The following is a 25765-nucleotide window of genomic DNA, read 5'->3' as shown; positions in this document are numbered from 1 at the left end:
CAGGGCTCTCTCCGTCTCAGATGATGTCAGCACCACAACTTCCCAAACAGATGACCCTGAATGGAGAACCAAACCATGATACATATAGGCAAACATATCCCACTGCAGAAGGAGCTATCACATGCTTAAGATCTAAAGCTATGGCCAGTCTCTTTAGGCAAGCTGATCAAAATGTGGGCGAGAGGCCAAGACACTAACCCAGAAAGTGAAGTCACCTTGGTTCCTAATACAGACACCTGGAAAGCCTTGCGTAACTCGATTTTTGCGTAAGTCGGAAACGTATACCCGTATGTTATGCAAAAATTTCCGCAACTCGAAAATCCTATTTCTGGCTTATGGAACTTTTTCCATAAGTGCGAATTTGTGTAAGTCAGGTCTTGCATAACCCGGGGAGCGTCTGTACAGCAATGAGGCCCATAAAGACTACAAATCCCAGGCTGCAATGCTCCTTCTGGCTCTTGTGCAGTCTCAGCTTGGACTGACACGGAGCACGGTATTCTTTCATGGGCCATTCCTCCTCATTAACTCTACGCAGAAATTAGGTGCAACTCTTGTCCTCTTTGGCAAGTTACCAGCATGGGCCTCAGCTGGCTAAATTTCTGGCACCATTGCCTTTAGACCAAATTACAATCACTATCTTGACTTGCACTGTAAGAAATCAAAGTCGTTTTGATGTGAGGAGCACACTATACTGCTGTATGGAGACTTGGGTAATCATTCAATCTGGGAACCTGGCAGGGGACCAAAGGCCTTTATCTGCGTGAAGGACAACACAAGATGCTCTTTTGTGTGCATGCAACATCAATTAAGTTCTTGCTGGTTTACAAGGCATTTGGCTTTGCTGGACACAAACTGAGGGAAATGCTTAATGCTCTGCTGAGGACCTATTTTAAGTCACTCCCCAGCTCAGAGAGATTTCTAGCAGTCTGCTGCTGACAGGCTCAACACAGAGGTAACTAAATAGACGAAATTGTGCCGGTTGGCTCGTGTTCATTTCATGACCTTCAAGCATTTAAAAACGACCTGTGCACTGCTGGAGCTCGGCAGGGAATTGTGGTCTGCACAGGAGAGGAAGAAAAAGAAAGATTACAAATCCCAGATCATGTTAAGGATCAGGTGCTGGAAAGGAAGGTGGGGGGTTGTGTGCTCTGCCTGTAATGAAACATCTGTCAGTAGTCACAGCGGCTTTGACTTTAAATTAAGGAAATTACATTAGCCTGTAATTTCAAAGCTACAGCAGCCAGCCAGGAACGGTTAGCTGTGTGAGAGGGAGGAGGAGGAAGCAGCCTCTGAGGGAGAGAAACAGGAATTTCAGAAGTTTGAGCTTGACTGGGGCAAATGGGGTTCTAATCTACACCTCTACCCCGATATAACACGACCCGATATAACACGAATTCGGATATAACGCAGTAAAGCAGTGCTCCGGGGGAGCGGGGCTGCGCACTCCAGCGGATCAAAGCAAGTTCGATATAACACGGTTTCACCTATAACGCGGTAAGATTTTTTGGCTCCCGAGGACAGCGTTATATTGGGGTAGAGGTGTAGTTTGTGGACAGACGGTACCATCTTAGAATAACCATGTTCTAGCCGAGCTGGGAACTTAGGCTGGCGCATGGTTTTTGAATCCTGTTTGAATACTCTGTGGTCTCATCCAAACTATCTGGCAAATCAAGTTAGGTGTGCATCTGGCCACGACTAAGTCGATGCTGTGTTTAGACATCTCTCTGTAAGCTAGGGTGCTAATTGATGTTGCATGCACACAAAAGAGCATCTTGTGTTGTCCTTCATGCAGATAAAGGCCTTTGGTCCCCTGCCAGATTCCCAGATCGAATGATTACCCAAGTCTCCATACAGCAAGTCAAGTAAACTGGATCATTGGTAGTTTACATGTTGAAAGAGTTTGACATCTTTTGGGTCAGAATTAAGATTGGTCTTGGAATAGATAGGACTGTGGTCCCCAAACTTTTCATGGTCACACACCCCCTTACCCTTGTCAGTACTCCACCCCAGGAAGCCAGGAGTGGGGCCACAGCTCGTTGGGGGAAGGGGCGGACAGATGTAAGGGGGCCGCAGCTGGGGGCAGGTCTGGGGCATAGGTGCTGGAACAATTTGTATAGTGGGGGTGCTGAGAGCCATTGAACAAATCTGTAAACCCTGTATATGATGGAAACCACTTCAAGCCAGGGGATGCTGCTGCACCCCTAGCATCCCTACTTCCAGCACCTATGGTCTGGGGCAGGGAATAGAGCCATGGCTGAGCTGCAGTCAAAGGGCAAGGCTGGGGGCAGAGCTGGAGCTGGGCCTGCAGGCGGTGCCAGAGTGGGGCTGGGTGGTGCTCCCTCCCTGCCCCCTGTGGGGGCTGACCCAGGCCCCCCCACAATCCCCTCGAAATGTTCCTCCATGCCCCCATAGGGGGATACACCCCACAGTTTGGGGACCTCTGAGGTAGAATGAACTTTGAGAGCAAATAATGTCATTAAGCAAATGTCTGATATGTTAGTGTCACAGAACAGTCATATAAAATTACCTTTATTCTCATTTCCTTCCTGTCCAGGCTGAGATACTTTTAAAATGGTAATAAACTTGTTACAGACTTAGTATAAGGGTCATAGTAACCACAGCTGCAACCTTAACAATATATGCTAACTCATTTTTTTGTGTGGGAAAGACATGGAAAGAGATTTCAATTTAGCCTCATAGCATTATCAGTAAATTATAAATTAAGCAGTGTTCTTCTCAGTAACTCTCACAGTAGAAGTGAAAAGATTTTCAAAAGTCCATAGGCAAAAAAGTCCATATTTCATGGAAGTTCTTAGTAATTCATTTCACCATTCACATAAGAACACTAGAACGGGCAGCAGCTTCTCTGTGTAGGAAAAAAACCATCCTGGCCCAGTTCTAACTTCTTTCACACAATCGTGTGAGCACACTGAAGTCTGTGGATCTATCCAAGTGTAACTGAACATGGAATTTGGCCCGTATATAGTATGTACTTCGTGAACCGCCAATATAAAAGGTTACAAAATAAACGCATGTCTTTGGTATTTAGGGAATGCCAATCACCAGAACATCTAGGCACTGACAAAGGAAAACATTGTGCTAAGCTGGACGCTGTCTGATCTCTGCAAAAGGAGACACAGAACAGATGGAAAGAGTGCTGATTGGTATGAAGTGATTAATGCAATGGGGTGAGAGGGGGGAAATAAACCTCCTTTTGGAAAGCTATTTTCTCTGCCACAAATCATGAATGGGAGCATTCTGAAAGAGCTCTGCACCAAATACCCTTCCCAATATAAATCGCTCACACACAAGCACTTTGCAAAATAACCTTAGTGCTCTTCCCCTCCTGCAGTTATAGTTCTAGAGCACAGGTTTGCAACCTTATTTCATTTGCAGACCCCTAAAAAATCTGAAATGAAGGTGCGGATGCCTTGGAAATCTTAGACAGTCTGTGGATTCCCAGGGGTCTGTGGATCACAGGTTGCAAACCATTGTTCTGTGGTAATGACAACCTTTCGCAGACCCCTTAGACATAGTCTGCAGACCCCCATGGGGCCCACAGATTGACCCACTGTTTAGGGGTATCAAACTAGCAATCAGCACCAAACAGCTACAGTGTACAGTAACATGTGTGGCATGAAAGGACAGGATTCTGCACGTTAGGCTCTACAGAGAGAATCAATAGTGAGAGTTTCATTCTAATCTGACTTTTTAATTGGCAGAGATTTCATTCCATTGATAGTGCACTGCTATTCCAGGCATTTGTTTCATCTAGGTCAAGGCATTACTTTCACTCTTAATCTGCATTAATTTTTAATTTGATCTGTAATGCTAATTTTTAGTAAGTAACTAACTCAGGAATTTTTGCATTACTGCTACCATAAACCAGATTGTATTCAATTTTCCATCCATCTCTGAACACAAAGAACACAGTGAAAAGATAAGCAATAAAGTCAAACTACCTTTTTCCCTTCAATAGAAGCCAGGGTTTCAGAAACGATGCATCATCGTCCTCTTGCCTCTGGAGACATTGGCTAACTCCGGTAACAAATACAAATGAGTTATCTGGTCTCATGTTATAAACTAGTAGACCCAAGCGCACCACGCAGCTGGGCATGACTAGCAGTCTCAGGCCAAGATAAAATCAAGATTGAAACAACACAGAGTATTGTGGGTCAGCCTCAAGAGACGCTGGCAGAGCTGTGTTTGGGGGAAGCTTGCCAAGAGGCTGTCCAGTGGATCTGCCTTACATTAACACCTCACTTCCAAGCACAAAATTAATTACAAGGCATTGCACAAAACATAGAGGCAAACTCGGGGTGGATTGTACAGTTTCACACTGCTAACACCGAACCTCTCTCAGATAGGTAACTGCCTGGGAACTGAACAGCGGAAGCCCTCTGATGGGAGTGCTATTGCTGCTTTCTTCCAAAGACGCAGCTTTACATATAGTCATCCTCTCAGACCACCACACGAATTTCTCTCAGCTAAATGCACACTGTCCAGTTGCCAATTGATTCGCAGAGGGCGACTGCTCCAGACAAACATAATCAGCTTGCCAATTGAATTCTAAACCAGCAGCATTACAGTTCCCTGCCATAAAAGCCTATGTGACCATGCATGCGCAATCTCTCAAAGCTCCATGTTAGCAGGCAAGATTGGAACAGACACACACAATCCAGGAAAGGTAAATATGACTCGAATTCCATTTTGTCTAAAGAAGGAGAAAGGAAAAGCACTTCCCCCCTCTACCCATTGCTGTTTTAGATGAATATGTAGAAGGCAAAGGTAAGCACTCTTCATGTTTGAAGTGCTGTACCTTGTCACTGTAAAATCAGATATGAATATTTCAGTGGGTCTCTCACCATTTAAGGTCACACTGCAACAGAATTCTCTGAAATTGATCATTCTTAGAAACTTTTAACAAACCAAACAGCAGAGGCCCAAAAGGTGTGACCAAAAAATGTAGTGAGTTTAGAATTATGTTTTTCCTGTTGCGATTAAGATACAGCATGGATTTAACATGGGCAAAGGCTAACTCATCAAAACTAAACACAAACCCGTTTGAAATTCAGCATCCTAAGGATTTTGCCATAACTTGTTAATGTCATCAAACACAGCTGAACAGAGCTAGTCTCAGCTGAGCCCATGTTTTATAGAAAGTGCTCTAGTTATACACAGCACTCTAAACCTCATTATTAGAACAGACTAAGAAAATATTCTCTCTCACTATTCAATTCCAGGCAGATTTCCAAACCCTCTCTCTCTTACATATAAGATCTGAAACACTGGGGGGAGAGGGGCTAACAAATTCACAGCAATTAACAGAGAGATGCCTTAATAAAGAAGAGCTACAGTCATATTCTGCAATGCAATCCCGGTTATGAAAAAGGAATCCGTTGTTTTTTGGTGTGTGTGTGCGCACGCGCACACGTGTGTGAGAGAGAAAGAGACTCTTCTGCTTGCAGCCGTAGGGTATTTACTCTGCCTCATCAGAGCGCGTGGCCTGGACTACATGTGACCTCTGCCCGCTGCACTTTCCCAATCAGTAGAGTTCACAAAGAGAAATGCTTCTGCTGGGTAGTTACATGTGCACAGTCTCCTTGCCTGGGATGAGATGGCATTTAAGAAACCCTGGAGTAACTCGTATGGGGCATGACAAGGTGGGAGAGGTAATTTTTTTTTATTGGACTAACTTCTGTCGGTGACAGAGACAAGCTTTTGAGCTACACAGAGCTCCTCTTCAGGTCTAGGGTCTACTTCCTATGTGGAATGGCATTACTGGCTGTTGTTTTGTCACTAAGTTTCTCTACATGAGTGCCCAATGTTTAATGTATTTTAACACAGTTTGATTCAATAACCCCACTTTGCAACTTATTCCATATTTGCAGCTGAGTGATACGGAGTCTACGCAGCTTTGCTGTTTACTCAATCTTCTGATTTTAGCATTGTATCTTCTTCATATTTGGTTGTTGTTACATGTCCAGTGTTTCCAGCTATATCAGGAGCTGTATGAGCAGATGTATAAGTATAATGCTTGAGCTGCCCACACTCGATTACATAGTTCTTCTATCCGCAAGTGATGGTTTCTGAGTCTCTCATCCACGAACAGTTTGTCGTTGTACTTCGCCAGCCTGTTGTCGTGCTTCAGAACATTTCCCTTAGACCGCTTCATAGTCGTCTTGTCTCCAGTAGAAATGTGCTAAACTCCTTCTGCAGTATACTTCTGAAACCTAAAATCACCCTGGACATCCTGCAGGGTATTTAATCAGGCAGTAATACTGGGGAGGCCACAATTGAACCCTAAATTCTAACCAGTGCCATATGTATTGTACTAAACATCTTCCCCTTCTTTTGATGCATTATCTCACCCTTAGTTAATATAGCCTAGTGTCATACCTATAAAGGGAAGGGTAACAGCTCTCCTGTGTACAGTACTATAAAATCCCTCCTGGCCAGAGACTCCAAAATCCTTTTACCTGTAAAGGGTTAAGAAGCTCGGGTAACCTGGCTGACACCTGACCCAGAGGACCAATAAGGGGACAAGATACTTTCAAATCTTGGGGGGGGAAAGGCTTTTGTTGTGCTCTTTGTTTTAAGGGGTTGTTCGCTCTTGGGACTGAGAGGGACCAGACATCAATCCAGGTTCTCCCCATCTTTCTAAACAAGTCTCTCATATTTCAAACTTGTAAGTAAAAAGCCAGGCAAGGCGTCTTAGTTTTACTTTGTTTTCTCAACTTATAAATGTACCTTTTACTAGAGTGTTTATCTTTGTTTGCTGTACTTTGAACCTAAGACAGAGGGGGGTCCTCTGGGCTCTTTAAGTTTGATTACTCTGTAAAGTTATTTTCCATACTGATTTTGCAGAGATGATTTTTACCTTTTTCTTTAATTAAAAGCCTTCTTTTTAAGAACCTGATTGATTTTTCCTTGTTTTTAGATCCAAGGAAGTTGGATCTGTATTCACCAGGAGTTGGTGAAAGGAAGGAGGGGGGAAGGGTCAATTTCTCCTTGTTTAAGATCCAAGGAGTTTGGATCTGTATTCACCAGGGAATTGGTGAAAAGTTTCTCAAAGCTTCCCAGGGAAGGGAATGGTGGCAGTGGACCAGAACTAAGCTGGTAATTAAGCTTAGAAGTCCTCATGCAGGCCCCCACACTTGTACCCTAAAGTTCAAAGTGGGGATACAGCCTTGACATGGTGGCAGAGCGGTGGAGATCGTTTTAAACCCAAAAGCCAGTACGATTTTTTTTTCCTTCTAGCTGCTTGGAAGCAGAGCTGAAGGTAGATGCATATCTTATCTCTCCTTGCCTGAAGGCAGAGGTGTTAAGTTTTTTTAACAAGAGCCTTTGTTAAGAGAAGGGTTCAAAGTGAGCAGACTTTGACTGGTAAAAGGAATTTACAAGCTGAATTGTTTTTTTTTCTTTTTACATCCTCGTGAGTAGCTAGTTAGAAAGTCTCTGTTAACTCAGCAGCAGCCAGAGCTGAGTACATCCCAGTTTCAGTCAACTGCAGAGGGGTGTGACCCAGCACAAGAAAACAGGAAAATGACTACCAAAGAAGTAGCTAACAAAATAGAACTGGCCAAACTAGAAGCAGAAGAAAATGAAAGAAAACATCAGAGACTGCTTCAAATTAAAAAACTTGAAACAGAGCAGAATGAAAGAGAAGAGAAAGCCAAAGAGGAGGCCCACAAGAGAGAGATGGAGCTGGAAAAAGCCAAAGAGGAGGCGAGAGAAAAAGGGTAAAAATCATCTCTGTAAAATCAGTATGGAAAATAACTTTACAGGGTAATCAAACTTAAAGAGCTCAGAGGACCCCCCTCTGTCTTAGGTTCAAAATACAGCAAACAAAGATAAACACTCTAGTAAAAGGTACATTTATAAGTTGAGAAAACAAAGTAAAACTAAGACGCCTTGCCTGGCTTTTTACTTACAAGTTTGAAATATGAGAGACTTGTTTAGAAAGATGGGGAGAACCTGGATTGATGTCTGGTCCCTCTCAGTCCCAAGAGCGAACAACCCCTTAAAACAAAGAGCACAACAAAAGCCTTTCCCCCCCCCCCAAGATTTGAAAGTATCTTGTCCCCTTATTGGTCCTTTGGGTCAGGTGTCAGCCAGGTTACCCGAGCTTCTTAACCCTTTACAGGTAAAAGGATTTTGGAGTCTCTGGCCAGGAGGGATTTTATAGTACTGTACACAGGAGAGCTGTTACCCTTCCCTTTATAGTTATGACACCTAGTCCTTAGTTTGCCTTCTTTAATCACAGCCCCATGCTAGACTGACAGGCAAGGATTTCTGCAGTCCCAGTATAACTGCCACATCCCCTTCCAGGCCAGCATGCTGCATGCCTATCACATTAAGCACATGCTCTCTATTTGCACTCACACAACCCTCAATCTGGTTGCAATGACCCTATCTGTTGTCCCTCCAGTTCTGCTACAAGCAACAAATTCTGGCATCATCCACTTTCCTATTCTCACCCACCCAGCAAACCACTACCACAGGTCTCTCCATCTCTCATAGCTACAATTCTATGAGAGCCTCAGTACACTTACTGTGACCAGCCACTCTCTCTCATGAGCCACTTTTCTATCCAAGGAGCTATTTTGCCCTCATTTACTCGTCTCTGCCTTTCAGCCAATAGCCTTTGATGTAGAACCTATTCCAAAGTCCTTGAAAAAATGGAAGTGTATGGACCCCATTGAGGTTCCCTTGGCAAGAGCTCCCAGCAGAACTCCTAGCTGACCATCATGCTGTTCACAATATTAGCTCCACAAACCTTGCCAAACTTTTAGCATTGCTCATCACAGCTCATGGCCTATTTGTTTATTTAGAAAGTCACATCATCCACCCCCTGAGCAAATACAGACTGTGGTTAACAGCAAGAGAAGCGAGAGGAAAGTCTCTGCACCTTCTAACAGAGGGCAAAAGCATCTGCCATAGACAAGAGGGCAGCTTTGGTCAAACTCAGATGCCTTGAAGGGGCCAAGTCCCGCCCTCTAGCACAATAAGAACTGACAGTGTTGTTTGAATCAGAAGCATCAATATGAAATAGCAAAGCTGGCAATGGATATATTTCAAAGCATCTGAAACAGAATGTAGGAAAGATGCCTAGTTTTAAATGTATTTATTCTCAAACAGGTGCACGGAATTATGTGTAAATCCCTAGGCATCACACAGCAGGCTAAACTAAGAATAACAGTGACTAATCGATTGTTTTATTGTGCTCGGTGTTTACATCATTGATGCTACTTGCTGCTTCAGTGGCAGATTATGCCTCCTGCCCTGGACAGCACAGAGATGGAGCTGCCTTCGAAAAGGGCCAGCCCGTGGCACAATGTGGCATTAAAAAGAAAACAGGTACAGGACAATCTCCTGATGGTGCAGATGTGTGAGCACTGTGAAAACTCCTCTGTACCAAGCAAATCAGCACAGCTGTCAGACAGAGAGCACTTCCATTGTGTATTGTATTAAATACCAGGTGGCAGGTTCAGAAATTCCAGGCTGCGATTTGAACTTTTCCATTTTAACAAAGGAAGAACTATTCAGTCTCAAAAGGAAGCCTCCGAAACAGGAGCACAACTGTTTATATGGTCTAAAAAAAGAACAGCCACACAGCTGCTCATTGGGACAGCAACGTAAATTTGAACTTCTTCAGTCTCTGCTGAAAAGTCGGAGGAGGTTCCTGAGTCAAGTTTATAAAAGTTCAGGAAAACTGCTCATGCTTAGTGCTACTGATTTCTTCCTCCTGCCCTGTAGATAACCTAGTGGAGCTAATGATGCATGACCTGACAAGGGACACAACATCTCCAAAAGGATCAAAGATGGTTCTAAAAACCCTATCTGAGCAGGATCTGGTTGGGAAAGGTCAGCACAACTTCTCTAAAGGAGAATCTTACCTCTCCAAGGCCTGGTCTACACTACGACTTTAATTCGGATTTAGCTGCGTTAATCCGAATTAATCCTTAACCCGTCCACACAACGGAGCCAGTTACTTCGAATTAAAGGGCACTTAAAATCGATTTCTGTACTCCACCCCGACGAGCGGAGTAGCACCAAAATCGATTTTGTTAATTCGAATTAGGGGTAGTGTGGCCGCACACCACCGAATTAATGTGGTTAAAATTAATGGGGTAGTGTGGCCGCACACCACCGAATTAATGTGGTTAAAAACCGAATTAATGTGCTTAGTGTGGCCGCGCACAATCGAATTTATACAATCTGTTTCCCAAATTCGAATTATCTAAATTCGAATTAATCTCGTAGTGTAGACGTACCCCAACCTACCAGAATTCTGACAGGTTTCAGAGTGGTAGCTGTGTTAGTCTGTATCAGCAAAAACAACTAGGAGTCCTTGTGGCACCTTAGAGACTAACAAATTTATTTGGGCATAAGTTTTCAGGGACTAAAAGCCACTTCATCAAATGCATAGAGTGAAAAATACAGTAGGCAGTATATATATCACAGCACATGAAAAGATGGGAGTTGCCTTACCAAGTGGGGGGTCAGTGCTAACAAGACCAATTCCATTAAGGTGGAAGTGGACTATTCTCAACAGTTGACAAGAAGGGGTGAATATCAAGATAGGGAAAATTACTTTTGTAGTACTAACAAGGCCAATGCAATCAAGGTGGACATCGCCCATTTCCAACATTTGACAAGAAGGTCTGAGTATCAGCAGAGGGAAAATTACTTTTTGTAGTGACCCATCCACTCCTAGTCTTTATTCAGGCCTAATTTGATGGTGTCCAGTTCGCAAATTAATTCCAGTTCTGCAGTTTCTCATTGAAGTCTGTTTTTGAAGTTTTTTTGTTGAAGAATTGCCACTTTTAAGTCTGAATTCTGAGGGAGTCAACAAACTAATGGATAAAGGAGAACAGGTAGCAGAACGTATCTGAACGTTCAAAAAGCCACTGATAACGTTCTCCATGAGAGACTGTTAAAGGAACTAAGTAGGCATGAGGAGAGTGACAATGTGCTGCCACAGACTGGACACGGGTTAAGAGTAGAGCTGGTAAAAAAATTGGGAGATTTTCTGCAGAAATTTTGAATTTTTGGCTGAAATTCAAATGCCAAAAAAATTGGCCAAAATGTCACCTCTTTTGATTTGGAAATGCTGCCATGGTGCCTCATGCTTTCATTTTTCCATAGGCTTGACTCTCCAGCGCATCATGGGGGATAAAGTAAGATCATAGTCTCCCCTCCTGAAGAGAGGAAATGGTGCATCATGGGAGTCCCTGGCTGCATCACGGGAGTTGTAATCCAGCTGGTGAGCCTGGCCCATAGAAGAGAATGGGGATTCGAGGCACCAAACTACAACTTCCATGAGGCACCGGGGCAACATTTGGAAATCAAAATCTCTCATTTTTTAGGCAGAAATATTTTGGTTTCAGGCATTCAGTTTTTCAGCAAAATAACAAGTTTTCCAGGGAAAGTAGACACTTTTCTACAAGAAATAGTTTTGTCAAACCCAGTTGTCTGTCAGAAACAGTTTGATGTGAAATTTTTGATCAGCCCTAGTTAAGAGATAGAAAACAGATAAGTGAAATGGGTCAGTGTTTAGTATGCAAGGATGTTAAAGATATCCATGCTAAGATGGGTTCAATTTAATATATTTATTGGTGATTTGGAAGAAGGGGTGAGAAAGGAGGTGACAATTTCCAGGTGATGTAGAATTGTGTCATCAGAGAAAGGATTGTGAGAAACTTCAGAAAGGCCTAATGAAACTAAATGACTGGAGATTACAGCAGCAGCTTAGATTAATGGAAGGCAAGTGCAAGGCAATGCATAACAGAAGGAACTATCTCTGCTCCTATACTTATATTCATCAATATGTTTTAAATGAACTGCAACCACACACAAGAAAGACATGGGCATCATTGGGGACAGCTCAATGAAAACACTGGCCCCAACCATCTAACTATGAATACTATGTTCAGTTCTAGTCACCGCATCGCTGAAAGGATGACACAGAAATAGAAATGATCCACAGAAAGGCAAATAAAGTGATTAGGTGCATGAAAAGACTTGATATGGGCAGTGATTAAGAAGATTGTGACTTTTTTTCAGTAGAAGACTAAATAGAAGTTCCTTGATAGAGGCATGTAAACAATTAGAAGCATAGGGCATGCCTATTAATACAAGACAAAGGGGACATACCTATGAAATTAAAAGACAACAAGTTTAAAACTGGGGAAAAAATATTTTCACACAATGCATAATTAATTTGCTGAACTCAGTGCCCCCAGATACACCTCTAACCATGATATAACGCTGTCCTCGGGAGCCAAAAAATCTTACCGCGTTATAGGTAAAACCACATTATATCGAACTTGCTTTGATCCGCCGGAGCGCGCAGCCCCGCCCCCCCGAGCACTGCTTTACCGCGTTATATCTGAATTCATGTTATATCGGGTCGCGTTATATCGGGGTAGAGGTGTATTGCTAAGGCAAAGAACATAATGTGATGCAGAAGAGGACTGTGCATTCCTGTGAATAGTAAAAATATTCAGCTATATGAGCTCAGCTAGGCATTCAGATGGATGTCAACTCTCATGCTTCAGAGAACAAACCAACCACTAACTGCCTGGGATTAGGAATAAATTTCTATCATGCCCAGGTCATCCCAGAATTGTCCAGTACAGCATTACTTGGACCTTTTCTGAAGCAGCTGGTACAGGTCCCCATCAGAGACAGAATACTGGGTTATATGGGCCACTGGTTTGATCAGGTGTGGGAATCCTACCTTCCTCATAAGATGCAGGAAGGAAAAAAAGTATATAGAGCATTGATCAAAGGGAATAAAAGGAAGAGCAAGCAGGAAATAAATCCTTCTGTACTTTGCTTTGGATGCCCTCTCTAACTAAGCACCTTATCAAGGACCCTAAGTCAAGGAAGAGGAAAGCAGCATCTCCCACAAGAATACCAGTAGCTGCACATCTACAAGCAGAATGGACAAAGGAGGGGAGATCCCAGCCTTCTATCTTCCTACCTAGACAATCCACCTGCAAAGTTACACTCCTTGTGTATAAATTAGAGCTGGTCAGGATTCTGTTTTATTATTTTTCTGCAAAAAAATGTAATGAAAAAGGAAATATTTCCCTTTCTGTGAATTTTTTTCTACAAAATATTTCAGGTTTTTCATACAAAAAATTAAAAATCAAAACTTTTTTTGTATTTTGGCAACCAAAAATATTTTGGCTAGGCAGGCAAGCATTTTGGTTTTACTGAAAATTTTGGCCTAAGAAAGTTTGGCCAAAAAAGTAAAATTTTTCATTTTCTGTGAAAAAAATTGAAATATTTAATCAAAAATGACCATTTCCTGCTGAAATTTCAGGTTTGATTAATATGCTATTTTTTTTTGTTGAAAAAAGTTCCAAACAAAACATTTCAAACAGTTCCAGTTTAAATCCATATTAAAGGAAGAAACTCCGGTGAATGTGACACTAATGATTTGAAAAGGAAACAATCAAAATGCCAAAGGAAAGGTTTGCACAGCAACACCAACTCTGTCATGCTGCACATCCAAGAGATTTCCTGGAAAACCCCATAACGTAGGTGCAATTGGCTGAGTTACCGCCATTACTACCAGACCCTTCTTTCTCCCACACTCCAGAATATGTCAATTTGTAACAATGAAACTAGGGTTACCATACGTCCGGTTTTTCCCGGACACGTCCGGCTTTTTGGTAATCAAACCCCCGTCCGGGGGGAATTTCCAAAAAGCCGAACATGTCCGGGAAAAATACTCCCTGGCTTACCTTAGAGCGGGCGCTGGGGGCTGCTGTGCTCCCTGACTCCTGGGCTCTGTAAGCGCCGAGCTGCCCGAGCGCTACCGGCTTCGGGCAGCCCCCATGCCTCTGGACCCTGCGCCCCCGGCCGGGCACTTCCCCTCCCAGGCTCCAGCTGCGCTGGGGAAGCGTCGGACGGGGGCGCAGGGTCTGGGGGCTGCCCGGCAAACCGTGAAGCCGGTAGCGCTCGGGCAGCCCTTTTCGCGTGGCTGGGAGGGAGGAGGGGGAATGCGGGTCGCTCAGGGGAGGGGGCGGAGTTAGGGCGGGGACTTTGAGGAAGGGGCGGAGTTGGGGCGGGGCGGGGTGGGAAAGGGGCGGGGCCAGGGCCCGTGGAGTGTCCTCTTTTTTTATTTTTTAAATATGGTAACCCTAATGAAACTAAACAGACAGTTTACATGAAGACAAAACAGACGATGGAAAGTTACAGAAAAATAACCGGGAGAGAGGATTGAAAACATTGACTTCTCTTCTGACATCACCACATTCTTATAGTGCCACAGTGTGCACCGCTCATAGACGCAAAGGCCAGAAGTGACCATTGTGATCCTCTAGTTTGACCTCCTACAGATATCCGGCCTCAAAACCTCACCCTCCCACTCCTGTCATTGGCCCATAACCTCTGGCTGAGTTACTGACATCCTCAAATCTTTATTTAAAAAGACTTCAAATGACAGAGAATCCACCATTTACTCTAGTTAAAACCAGCAAGTGACCTGTGCCACATGCTACAGAGGAAGGCGAAAAACCGCCAATCTGACCTGGGGGAAAATTCCTTCCCAACCCCAAATATGGCAATCAGTTTGACCCCGGGCATATGGGCAAGACCCACCAGCCAGACACCTGGGAAAGAATTCTCTGTAATAACTCAGAGCCCTCCCCCCTCTAAAGTCCCATCTCCAGCCATTGAAGATATGGGCCATGTGCCATTGTAGGCAATCTCATCATATCATCCCCTCCATTAACTTATCAAGCTCAATCTTGAAGCCAGTTAGGGGTTTTTGCCCCCATTACTCCCTTGGGACGCTACTCGTCTAATGGTCAGAAACCGTCGTCTAATTTCAAGCCTAAACTTACTAATGACCAATTTATATCCATTTGTTCTAGTGTCAATGTTAACCATTAAATAACTCCTCTCCCTCCCTGGTGTTTGTTCCTCTGATGTATTTATGCAGAGCAATCATATCACCCCTCAGCTTTTGTTTGGTTAGGCTAAATAAGTCAAGCTCCTTAAGTCTCCTGTCGTAAGGTTCTCCGTTTCTCTGATCATCCTAGTAGCCGTTCTCTGCATCTTTTCCAGTTTGAATTCATCTTTCTTAAACATGGGAGACCAGAATTGCACACAGTATTCTGGATGAGGTCTCACTAGTGCCTTGTATAATGGTACTGACACTTCCCTGTCTCTACTGGAAATACCTTGCCAGATGCATTCTAGGATTGGATTAGCCTTTTTCACAGCCAGATCATATTGGCAGCTCAGTCATCCTGTGATCAAGCAATACACCCAGATCTTTCTCCTCCTCTGTCGCTTCCAACTGATACATCCCCAGCTTATAGCAAAAATTCTTATTGTTAGTCCCTAAGTCCCATGCACTTCGCACTATTAAATTTCACTCAATTTCTATTACTCCAGTTTTCAAGATCATCCAGATCTTCTTGTGTGATAGTCTGGTCCTCCTCCATATTAGCAATACCTCCCAACTTTGTGTAATCCACAAATTTTATTAGCACACTCCCACTTTTTGTCCCAAGGTCATTAATGAAAATGGTAAATAAGATTAGACCTGAGACAGATCCTTGAGGATCTCTACAAGTAACCTCCCTCCAGCCTGACAGCATGATCTGTTGTAGTCTCCTCTTTTACAGGTTCTTACCCACCTTTTAGGGTGACCAGATGTCCCGATTTTAATCGGGACTGTCCCGATATTTCCTTGTTTGTCCTGCATCCCGACCAATGTTAGGTCGGGACACTGGACAAACAAGCAAATACTCCGGAGCCCGGAAGTGCTCATGTGCGCCCCGCCCCCTCTTTCCCCCATTGGCTCCCTCCCCGAATCCCCGCCTCTTCCCCAGGCTCGCCATTCCTCCTCCCTCCGGCGCTTGTGGAGGGAGGCCCGGGAGACGCAGGGGAAGTGCGGGGCCAGGGTAAGTGAGAGTCCGGCCTGGCCCCGAGCGCAGGCAGGACTCAGTCAGGTGGTAGGGAGAGTAGGGGGGCGGCCCGCGGGGCCAGGCGGTGGCTGTTCTCCTCCCCGGGCAGCAGGACTCGGGAGCAGCCGCTGCTGCAGCTCCCACTGCCGCGGGGGGAGGAAGCTGCCAATGGCCAAGCTCCGCGGCTGCAGATCTGGTGCCCGGGCCCGAACCCCCCGAGCCTGGGCCTGTTGCGGGGACCCAGCAGCGCGCACACTGCGCCCAGCCCCTGGCCAGTTGCATCTGGGCTGCTGCCCAGCTGGTGCTATCCCGCGGCGGCCCCGGGGCGGAGGCATCGGCAGCCCAGCCCCGTTCGTTCCCCTGCAGGACCCGAGCGGGACGGGGGAGCTGGGGCCTGCTGCCCCCACTCCGGAGCCGCCGCGGGATAGCACCAGCTGGGCAGCAGCCCAGACGCGACTGGCCAGGGGCTGGGCGCAGCGTGCGCGCTGCTGGGTCCCCGCAGCAGGCCCGGGCGGTTTGGGCCCGGGCGCCAGAGCCGCAGCCGCCAAGCTTGGCTATCGGCCGCTTCCTCCCCCCGCGGCAGTGGGAGCTGCAGCAGCGGCTGCTCCCGAGTCCCGCTGCCCAGGGGGGGAGAACAGCCGCCGCCTTTTTCCCTTTCTTAAATATAGATACATTAGCAATTCTCCAGTCATAGGATATGACCCCCAAGTTTTTGGATTCATTAAAAATCCTTGCTATTAGGTTTGCAATTTCATGTGCCAGTTCCTTTAATATTCTTGGATGGAGATTATCCAGGACCCCTGATTACACTGTTTGGGTTTGGCTTCCACTTTGGATGTGGTACTTCCATATCCTTGTTCTCATTAGCCATCCTGCCACTGTCCCCCAGCTCCTCATTGCCCTTATTAAAAACTGAGACAAAATATTTGTTTAGATGTTGGGCCATGCCTAGATTATCTTTAATCTCCATCCCATCCTCAGTGTCTAGTGGTCCCACTTCTTTCCTTGTTTTCTTTATCTGGCTAAAGTACGTTTTACTATTGGTTTTAATTTCCTTTGCAAAGGCTAACTCTGCTTTAATTTTGACAGTCCTCACTTTTTCCCTACACTTTCTGACCTGCAAGAGGTAGCTTTCCTTGCTGATCCATCCCATCTTCCATCCCTTGCTTTCTCTTAATCACCTGTTGAGGTGCTTCTTCACCAATTTAGTCTGCCATCCTTCTCTATGGGATGCAAGCTTCAGATAATTTCTGCAATTTTGACAAAGTAATTCCAGGCCTCCTTCACATTCAGATCCTTGAGTTCTTCAGCGCACTCCACTTCTCTAACTAATTCCCTTTTTTAAAGTTTGCCCTTTTGAAATCAAGGACCCTAGTTGCAGATCTATTGTTATTTATCCTTCCATTTAGTTTAAACTGAATTAGCTCATGATCACTCAAACCAAAGCCGACCTCACAACCTGTTCTTCTATGAGGTTCTCACTACTCACCAATACTAAATCTAAAATGGCATCACCTTTTATTGATTTAGGAATTATTTGGTGAAGAAATACATCGGCTAGCACATCCAGGAATGTTTGGACCCTACCATTATTAGTAGTACTTGCCCTCCAATCTATATTTGGGAAATTAAAGTCTCCCGTAATCACACAATTTCCAGTAGTATTTCATTAAAAATATTAAAGAGATCTCTATCCATAGCCATATACTGATCCTGGTGGTCAGTAGCAGACCCCAAGTACTATTCCAGGGGAGCCTCTGTTATCCTTCTTCCCCAAAGCGATTGTGACCCAAACAGAACGCTGCATTGAAACACCAATACAAAGAACATCTACAGAACTAGGAAACTACAATATTGGAGAGTACAGGCGCTGACTTTTATTTTTCCCAGAGGGTGCTCCACCCCTGCTCCACCCTGAGGCCCTGCCCCCACTCCGTCCCTTCCCCTGAGGCCTCATCCTCGCTCTGCCTGTTCCCGCCCCGGCTCCGCTCTCGCTGCTCTCCGCCCTCCCCTGAGCGCCGTCTGACAGCCGCCAAGCCACTGATCAGCAGCCCCGCCCAACAGATCTGGCTGGTGGGTGCTGAGCACCCCTTATTTTTTTCCATGGGTGCTTGAGCCCTGGAGCACCCACAGAGTCAGTACCTATGTTGCAGAGGTCACCACTAAACATCACTATTTATCACAGTGGTATCTGAGACACTTTAATAAGAAACTGAGGCAGCATCACCAATGTGGGGTTGCCATTGACAAATGCTGACTGTTTCAATTGCTACCATTTCATTTATTTCTGTTATCCAATAGTCCTTAGACAGTATTTTCATACTATAAATGTGCAAAAATAGTAAATTTAAACAATTTGTGGTTAGTGTTTGTTTCTGTTTATGCAAATTAGTCTGGAGAATAGCCCTCAGTTAGGACAAGACTTCTGGAAAGTTTCATTGTCCAATCATCAGTCCTTTTATTTAGAAATCTAACCTGTGCATGAAAGAGTGCCTGGCGGTTTTGCTAGAGAGGGAAACGTATTTCTTCCTGCCCCCTCACATAACAAAAGCAGGTGAATTGATTTTGCTTAAATGTTTAAAAAAAGAAATCATCTTCAGGCTGAGAATAAGCCTGGAAAATTTCAACTGGAAAGAGAAGTGATGAAAAAGTTATGAGCGTGTGAAAGAGGGTTCGAATGGAAATCTGACTAACTGATTTCTGAAAAGAAAATTAATTAAAACTATTTTGCAGATTCACATGGACTGCATCGGGGGAGGGGGGAGAGATTTCTAATTTTATATTTTGTATATAGGTCAAATATCAGCCATTCAGGTTCACTTCAGATTCAGTGGAGCCACTAGTGCTGCTTAAAAATCAGGCTTCAAAGTACTCCTCAGGGACTGTGGGAAGTATTCCAGGAAGTTTGATCTCTCCAACTTGGAGAGCACAGAACAGTAATTCAGTTCAGATCAAACACATGCTATATACTTGTGTTGGGGGGATGATCACCCATTTCTGCTGCTTCACTGTGGGGGATATTCCGGCTGGAAAACACAGGCTACCACAGAGAGCAAGGCGGCAACACACCTGAGGCTACTTCCAGGCGTATCTCTGCAGGGACTGGGAGGAGGTGGGGAGGGAGGGAAAAGAAGGCTGATGAAAATGATAAATAGTCCTTATACGGCAGAGACAGGTGAGATGGGAGGATAGGAAGGATGGTGCAGCGGACAGGTCACAGGAGAGGCAATTCCCAGCTCAACCACAGGCCTTGTGCAAGTCACTTAATCTCCCCTGCTGCTTGTTTCTGCAACTATACGATGGGGTAACAGCACTTCGTGCCTCAGGGGAGCTGTGGTGCTGAAAGCCCCAAATAGGTGCCCAAATAGCCCGGGACAGATGGCTAGATATAGAGCTTTGGCCAACAAGGCCAGGAGAGGGGAGACTGTCTGGTGCGCTTCAATGGTGCTGGGGAGTTTATTGCTGGTACTGCCGGAGGAGGCTGTCTCCAGCGCAGATCCTGCAATGGCATCGGTTAGCAGGAGACCGACAGAGGAAGGGGGACAGATGCTGTCAGGATTGAGCTGACGGGGCCAATGAGCAGCATGCAGTCAGTACCTGTCAGAAGTAGGAGCTGGGGAAAGGGAAGTTCCCAGGGCACATCACAGCTAGCTGGACAGAACACGCCACGCCTGGAAGCATCAGGCCCCAGGACCGTTATCCACAGAAACAGACTCATATGAACTGCATCGTACAAGGCTGGTTAGCTCACCCCATCTGATCAGGGCTCCTCAGCCACACTGACATAGGCTTCAGTCTCTGCAGTGAGGATGTCTACCCCTCCTATTGTGCCTCCAGCCCAGCCTGGCTAGATTAGAGTAGAGCTCCCAGGGGCGGACGGAGCCTCCAGATTCAATGGGTGCACTATACTGTAGCTACAGGCGGCACCAATCACCTGCAGCAGCACCCTCCACCCCAGCACTGATCTTGGCCCAATGTGGAGGGGAGGGCCCAGGGCTAGCTAGAGAGAGACTGAGCTGTGATCACTTTGCAGTGGTGGCTCTGGGCTTTGTGACCTGGCCCACTGGTCACAGCGCCTCTTGGGTTTGGCACCCTTGGTTTCATGATTTCTCCCAGGCCCCTGTGCATTTCCTGCAGTCTAAGCAAGCAACTTGAACCCAGGAATTCTGCCATGGCCTTTGGAGCTCAGCTCCACCACAGTCAGCACTGCTCCTACGAACGGAGTCGGCAGAACTCCTGAAGAGCCAGACACACGGGGAGGGAGAAGGAACCTACCCTGCGATCTGTTTAACCAACCCTTGCCATCTTCGCAGCAAGTCTAGCTGACAGGTTCATCTGCTCATTTTTCTGCCTCTAATAAAGAGGAGCTGGTGGCTTATTGGAGATTACAGGGGCTGAGCAGAAAGGAAGGCAGTCGAGCAGGGAGATGCAGCCATGCTGCCAGATAGGTTACTGACCTCAGCATTCAGTCAGCTATTCGCTGGGCAGTGTGTGTGTTCTGACCAAGTGCCATTGAGTAACCTTCATTTTCCGGGCCTTATCTCTTGGAACAAGAGCCAATCGTGGAGTCACCCCAACAAAGCTTTGGACAAGCCAACCTGGGGACAGCTGGCAGTAATACCCCCCACTAGTGCTAGACAGACCAGCCACCCCCAGAGACAAAGAAAGGCAACAGAAGACTTTTGTCTTTATGGGATAAATAAAGGCTGCCAAATCTCTTCAGTGCAGAGAAACTAAGGAACCTGGGCACGCGTAACCAGGCACTGAATAGAGGGGGAATGGGAGTGTGGGTTGAGGCAAAACAGAGAGACAAGGCTCCCATTGGTTAATAAACCAAGAACTTTAATCCAGGGCCTGGCCAATGTAGCGAGAAACCCTGGAGCCCCCCCAATGACAAACTGCCTGGGGCCTGAGGGCCAAATCTAACTTGTATAGTCATTACTGTACCACAATTAAATGCACGCCACCATATTCACACCTGGACCGGGATCTGCTGTTTGTGGCAAAGTGCCCCTAGATGATCTGCTTAGTCCAGCTCACCTTGCAGTCCCAGATGGAAGACACAGGTCCCATCTAGCCCTGGGAGCAAAGCTGGGATTCCAGCTTCAAATATAGAAAGATAGGAGGACATTTCCTCACGTGCAATGCGTGCAGACACAATTCCCATTCAGGGGGATTACACTACATGCCTGCATCAGGGAGGGAACAGATGCACCCCCGAATCACTTCCACTGCAGGGAGTGAATCAGGGGGAGAGTACACCTCTAATTTCAATGGCACTTCACCACTGATCTGTGTCGAGTCAGACACATCCCATCTCCAATAATCCTTCATTGCGGAAATTACAGCCAGCCAATAGACATAGAAAGGGTCTGCACGCAGGACCCATTGCTAGGGCAGAGAGAGCAGCAGCTTGGAAGATCCAGGACCTGGGAAATCTGCAGGGACGTGCACAGAAGATTTTTCAGTAGGAGAATCTGCACAGTAAATACTAAGCAAATCCCTGAGATTCCTGGGTCCACTAGCCACAGCCAGCACCAGATCTCATAAGTCCCTGCACCCAGTGCCTAGCCCCAGTACTGGCTTCTCCATTACCCTGAAGCTCCCCCTCCCCACCCACGCCCATTGCCCCAAACCAGCCCTGCACCCTCTATTACGCGGACATTCTTGGTGCTGCTGCCCAGAACCACCATTGCATTCTCTATTACACACAACGACTCCCTGTAATTTGGGGCACGGGGAGTCTTGCTCTGTACTTTGTGGGCTCTATGGTTTTGTTAGCATGCCTGAGGACTGAACTCGTGACATGTAGATCAGCAGAAAATGAACAACTTTCCTGCAATCATACAAGCAGGATCTCTCACTCATGTGGTTCGCTTAACCCTCTAGCTGCCAATGGTTTGGAGAGCTCGCCGCTAAAGGATCGTGCAGCTTTCATTAACTTATGGACCTTCTAAAGCCTGGAGGGTTAGTTAGGTGTAAATAAGAGACTGACTAGGACATCTGGAATTGATTTAGCTTTGAAAATACTCCACTGGAAAACCATGGTCCCTACAAGGAAGGCTGTCCAACTCCCAGCAAGGAGCAGCCTTCCTCGTGGCACTAGGGCTCTGCCACTAGGGCTCTGCCACTGGCCAAAGAGCAACAGTTCACAGCGTTCCACCATTTGACCCATGACACTTCACCATAGAGCTGAGGCCCACTGAAACTGCAGCTCCCAGCATGCAATGCTTCATCATGCTCCCAGCTGGCACCTGCTCCGTTTCCTGCACAATTCGGCCACCCCTGGTTTCGTGCGAGCCCAGCAAGCTGCGAAGGACCCTCCCCAGTTCACACCACTCGTTTCGGGAAAGCCAGTGACTCTTACCTTGAGCTTCTCAAATCGATCACTCAGCGATGCCACCTGGTGGTCCCGGTGGCGTCCCACCAGTTTGCATAAGGCACAGATCAACTGGTCATCTGCAACGCAGTACATGTTCACTTTCTCGTTCTCGTGCTCCAAACAAGTGAGTCCTCGGAAGTGTGTGTCTGGCACGGGCTCCACCAGGCGGTGGCTGGTGAACGGCTTCTTGTTGGGGTGCGTGGCCCGGAGGCAGCGGTCACAGTAGGACACCTCGCAGGTTATGCAGGTCTTCACCGCATCCCGCGGTGGGTCCTGCTCACAGAACTGACACGCTATCCTTTCACTGGACATGGCAGGGCTCTTGCGGTACGTTCTCTCTCGGCGGCTCTCGCTAGGGGAGTTGGGGCCACTCAGAGAAGCCTTTTGGAAGCGATCTATAATGTTCTGCAGGGTCACATTCCGCTTGAGGCCCTCTAGGCCGCGGTGGTTAAGGGAGATGACATACCTGCAGGTAGGGCACTGGAATGCTGTGATGGGCTCTATTGACTCACTGGAGGAGCAGCTGGACACCAGGATGCGATGGGCACAACTGAAGCACAGGCTGTGAGCACACGGCAGCAACAGAGGGTCTTCAAATAACTCCAAACAGATTGGGCAGGTCAATTCCGACTCCAGTGTTTCCATCTTTAGTTAAAACAATCCTGCTTCCGCATCAAAAACCAGGGAAGCTGGTCAGATACCTACAGGAGAGAACAGGAGAAAGGAGCAGCATGAGAGCAAGCTACTCAATACAAGAGACATCAGGAACTACATTAGCATCAGCAAAAGGAAAAATAGCAGTGACTCCTTCCTGCCAGAAACTAAGACCAGACATTTTCTTGGGGGAAGGAGGGAGGGATGACAGAGAAAAATAAGACATGCAGCCAGTGTGGATCTTAAATGCACCGCATTCACATGAGCATGGCAGGGGATGGTCCAAAACCTTCCATCACATCCTCAAGATCATATTCATACAAAGCTGAGACATTGACTCACAGTTTGCAGGAATATTTACAGACAGGAAATTGCGGGGGGGGGGGGGGGGGAAGGTGGTAAAAAAAAGCCAACTCTGCTATAAGGCTTTCCCTCTCGCCTGAGAAGGAAGCATGGGACATCAATGCAAAAAGCTAAGGCCAGGAAAACTGCACAGTTTCACACTGCAGAAGACAAGAAACAGAGGGGATCATGCCTGTCTTGTGTGCATGAGAATTCTGGTGTACATCAAGGAGGAAAAACAAGCAGCAACGATAAAACCCTAAACATTTTCTCTACTGATTAGAAAGCACCTACTTCTTTTCAGTGAAGGATCCCAGGGAAAGCATGGGAAGGGAGAGACTGGAGTCTTGGAACCTCTGACCAAGCAAAACAGTCAGGGACTCCAATGTATTGTTCTTTTGCTGTGTGTTTGAACCAGCTCCTCAGTCTTTGGGGTGGGGGTTGGGAAGGGAAGAGAGTGAGTTGATAGTCTCTAAACTTTCATCCCTCTATTTTCTCCAAAGCACTTCAAGGAAGAATGCAGGGGATCCTAAATCATCTCCAGCTGGAGGAAAACAGGGCTATATTTTTACACAGCCTCCTCTGAGGAAGGTTTGAAATGGGCTCTGTTCAGATGCCCTGCTTTAAGCTGCATCACAAAATGCATTTCCGAGCACAGAACAATAAATGGCTCTGATTTCACAGTGCATGAACTCAAATTGCTCCCCACTGCCCTGGGTAAAACGGGCTGCTCCATTTCATTCCTGACAAACTGAGTAACAGCTCACCCATCCCCCCCAGCCCCAATCCCAACCTTCTCCCGCCCCTCAGCCCAGGTCAGCTGCCTTCAACAAAAGTGCTTAAAAAGAGGCAATTAGCAGAGTTTAGATGGCAGTTGCTCCTCAGATGGCTGGGGAAAAAAGCGTAAGTGATGCGACACTCTCTACAGGTACATTATTAATAGGCTTGGCAAAAGTTTGTGTATTTTGATCATTTCGACAGTTAATATTGATGTTTCTTTTCAATCCATTTTTTAGTTTTTTTCACAGTTCATCAACATTATGGGAAAGGGAGCAAGACAATAATGATATAATGGCAGTAGACATTGAAAGTCAGAAAGTTAAAGCTCTATAACCATTAAAACCCAATTTAGCATGATCACGTGTCAAAATATACAATGGAAACATCCCTAAATGCTCAGAAGTTCTCAAGTGGCGTTTTTCTTACTTTTTGATTATTACTGCTGGAAATACTTTTTCCTCAATTTGTGTGTGTACTGTGAAACTGACGTGTACCAACATTCACCATTACAAATCTAATCCTTCCAAGTGTAATTATTAAACACCTACTGGATGAGCAATGGCCATCTGCAGTGGAGGTTGCCTGGTAAAACCACTTCCAGACCTCACACCAGCTTCTTTTCCAGGTGGAAATTTTCACTTCCGAAACACGCTAGAATAATGGACTGCAGGCACTAAGGAGAGGAAAAAACAAGTTGACCCAAAGGCTCCTGACACCTGGCATGATGCAGAGTGGCAGAGGCTAATCAGCAAGCAGGGGCACTGCAGTAGGCTGCGGGACAGTCTGGCTGTGTATATCTGACACGTGCTCCCACTAGTTCTGTTCTGTGTTAAAGAGGAGCGCACTGCACTGCTGGCAAACCAATAAACAGTTGGGCTGGTAGAGGCCCTGCAATGCATAATGCTCTGAGCTGGCTATCAAAGAGAATAGCTGGAAGGAGCTGGTTATGTGCCAAGCTGTCGTGGCACTGCCATGACTCAGAGGGACGGGCAGGATGGGCACGTGGCTGACCTGGGGGGTTTCTTACTCCTGGTGTGAGCGTGGCGGGTGTGGGGGACACTTGCCCAGGGCAAGACACACAGACTCCTGTTCCTCTCCTTCTCTTCCCAGGAGGGCAAAGGGAAACTGCCTGTGGGTAAATTAGTGCTGGCTGACCCTGTGGGAGGGAGCAGGAGTGCTGCCTACTGCTAGGTGCTCTCCCCTACCCCCCACCTGTAGCTGTCTTTGTTTGCTAGGGAGGCTCCTCATTAGCCCCATGGCCTCCCCCTGCCTTCCTGTGCCTTCGCCCTGCCCCTCAGCCCAGCGGGGGGGACTCTCCACTGAGGAATGGGGCAGCTGTTTCCCACCCTCACAGGGCGGCTCCTCCAGCCCCCACCAAGTCTGGGCCACTCTGAAAGAGCAGCCAGCCCTTTTCTATGGGCAGGCCCAGCCTCTTCTGCCCAGGGCATGGCGGTTGGGCATGGCCGTGGATAGCCACTTAGAGTGGGGCTCTCAGAAGAAACCCCACCAGTAAAAGGAGGGGTCAGTTATCCAGCCTGCCCTTTGCCTTCAAAATTAGAAGAAAACCAGCCAACAACCCAGCCCTAGTCATTCCAGATTGGCACCAGATGTTCCCTTGGTCTGTCACACCTCTGAGACGCTTGCAAACACCCTCCCACGCACTACTCGAGGT

At 46.4% G+C, this 25765-nt stretch overlaps 1 protein-coding gene across 1 annotated transcript in view; it reads right to left on the bottom strand.

Moving 5' to 3' along the window:
- The window catches only part of LOC112106020 (probable E3 ubiquitin-protein ligase MID2), a 412491-nt gene that overhangs the window by 331208 nt on the left and 55518 nt on the right, over positions 1-25765 (bottom strand). Inside the window, exons 2-3 of the mRNA XM_029912053.1 lie at positions 24642-24766; positions 22303-23018 (exon numbers count right to left, since the gene is read on the bottom strand). Coding sequence (XP_029767913.1) covers positions 22303-22962 — 660 coding nt within the window. The 5' untranslated portion in view covers positions 22963-23018; positions 24642-24766. The remainder of the gene's footprint in view (positions 1-22302; positions 23019-24641; positions 24767-25765) is intronic.

This window comes from Terrapene carolina, unplaced genomic scaffold, assembly GCF_002925995.2.
Source record: "Terrapene carolina triunguis isolate 2854851 unplaced genomic scaffold, T_m_triunguis-2.0 Scaffold172, whole genome shotgun sequence".
Lineage (NCBI taxonomy): Eukaryota > Metazoa > Chordata > Testudines > Emydidae > Terrapene > Terrapene triunguis.
This window is presented reverse-complemented; position numbering and strand designations above follow the sequence as displayed.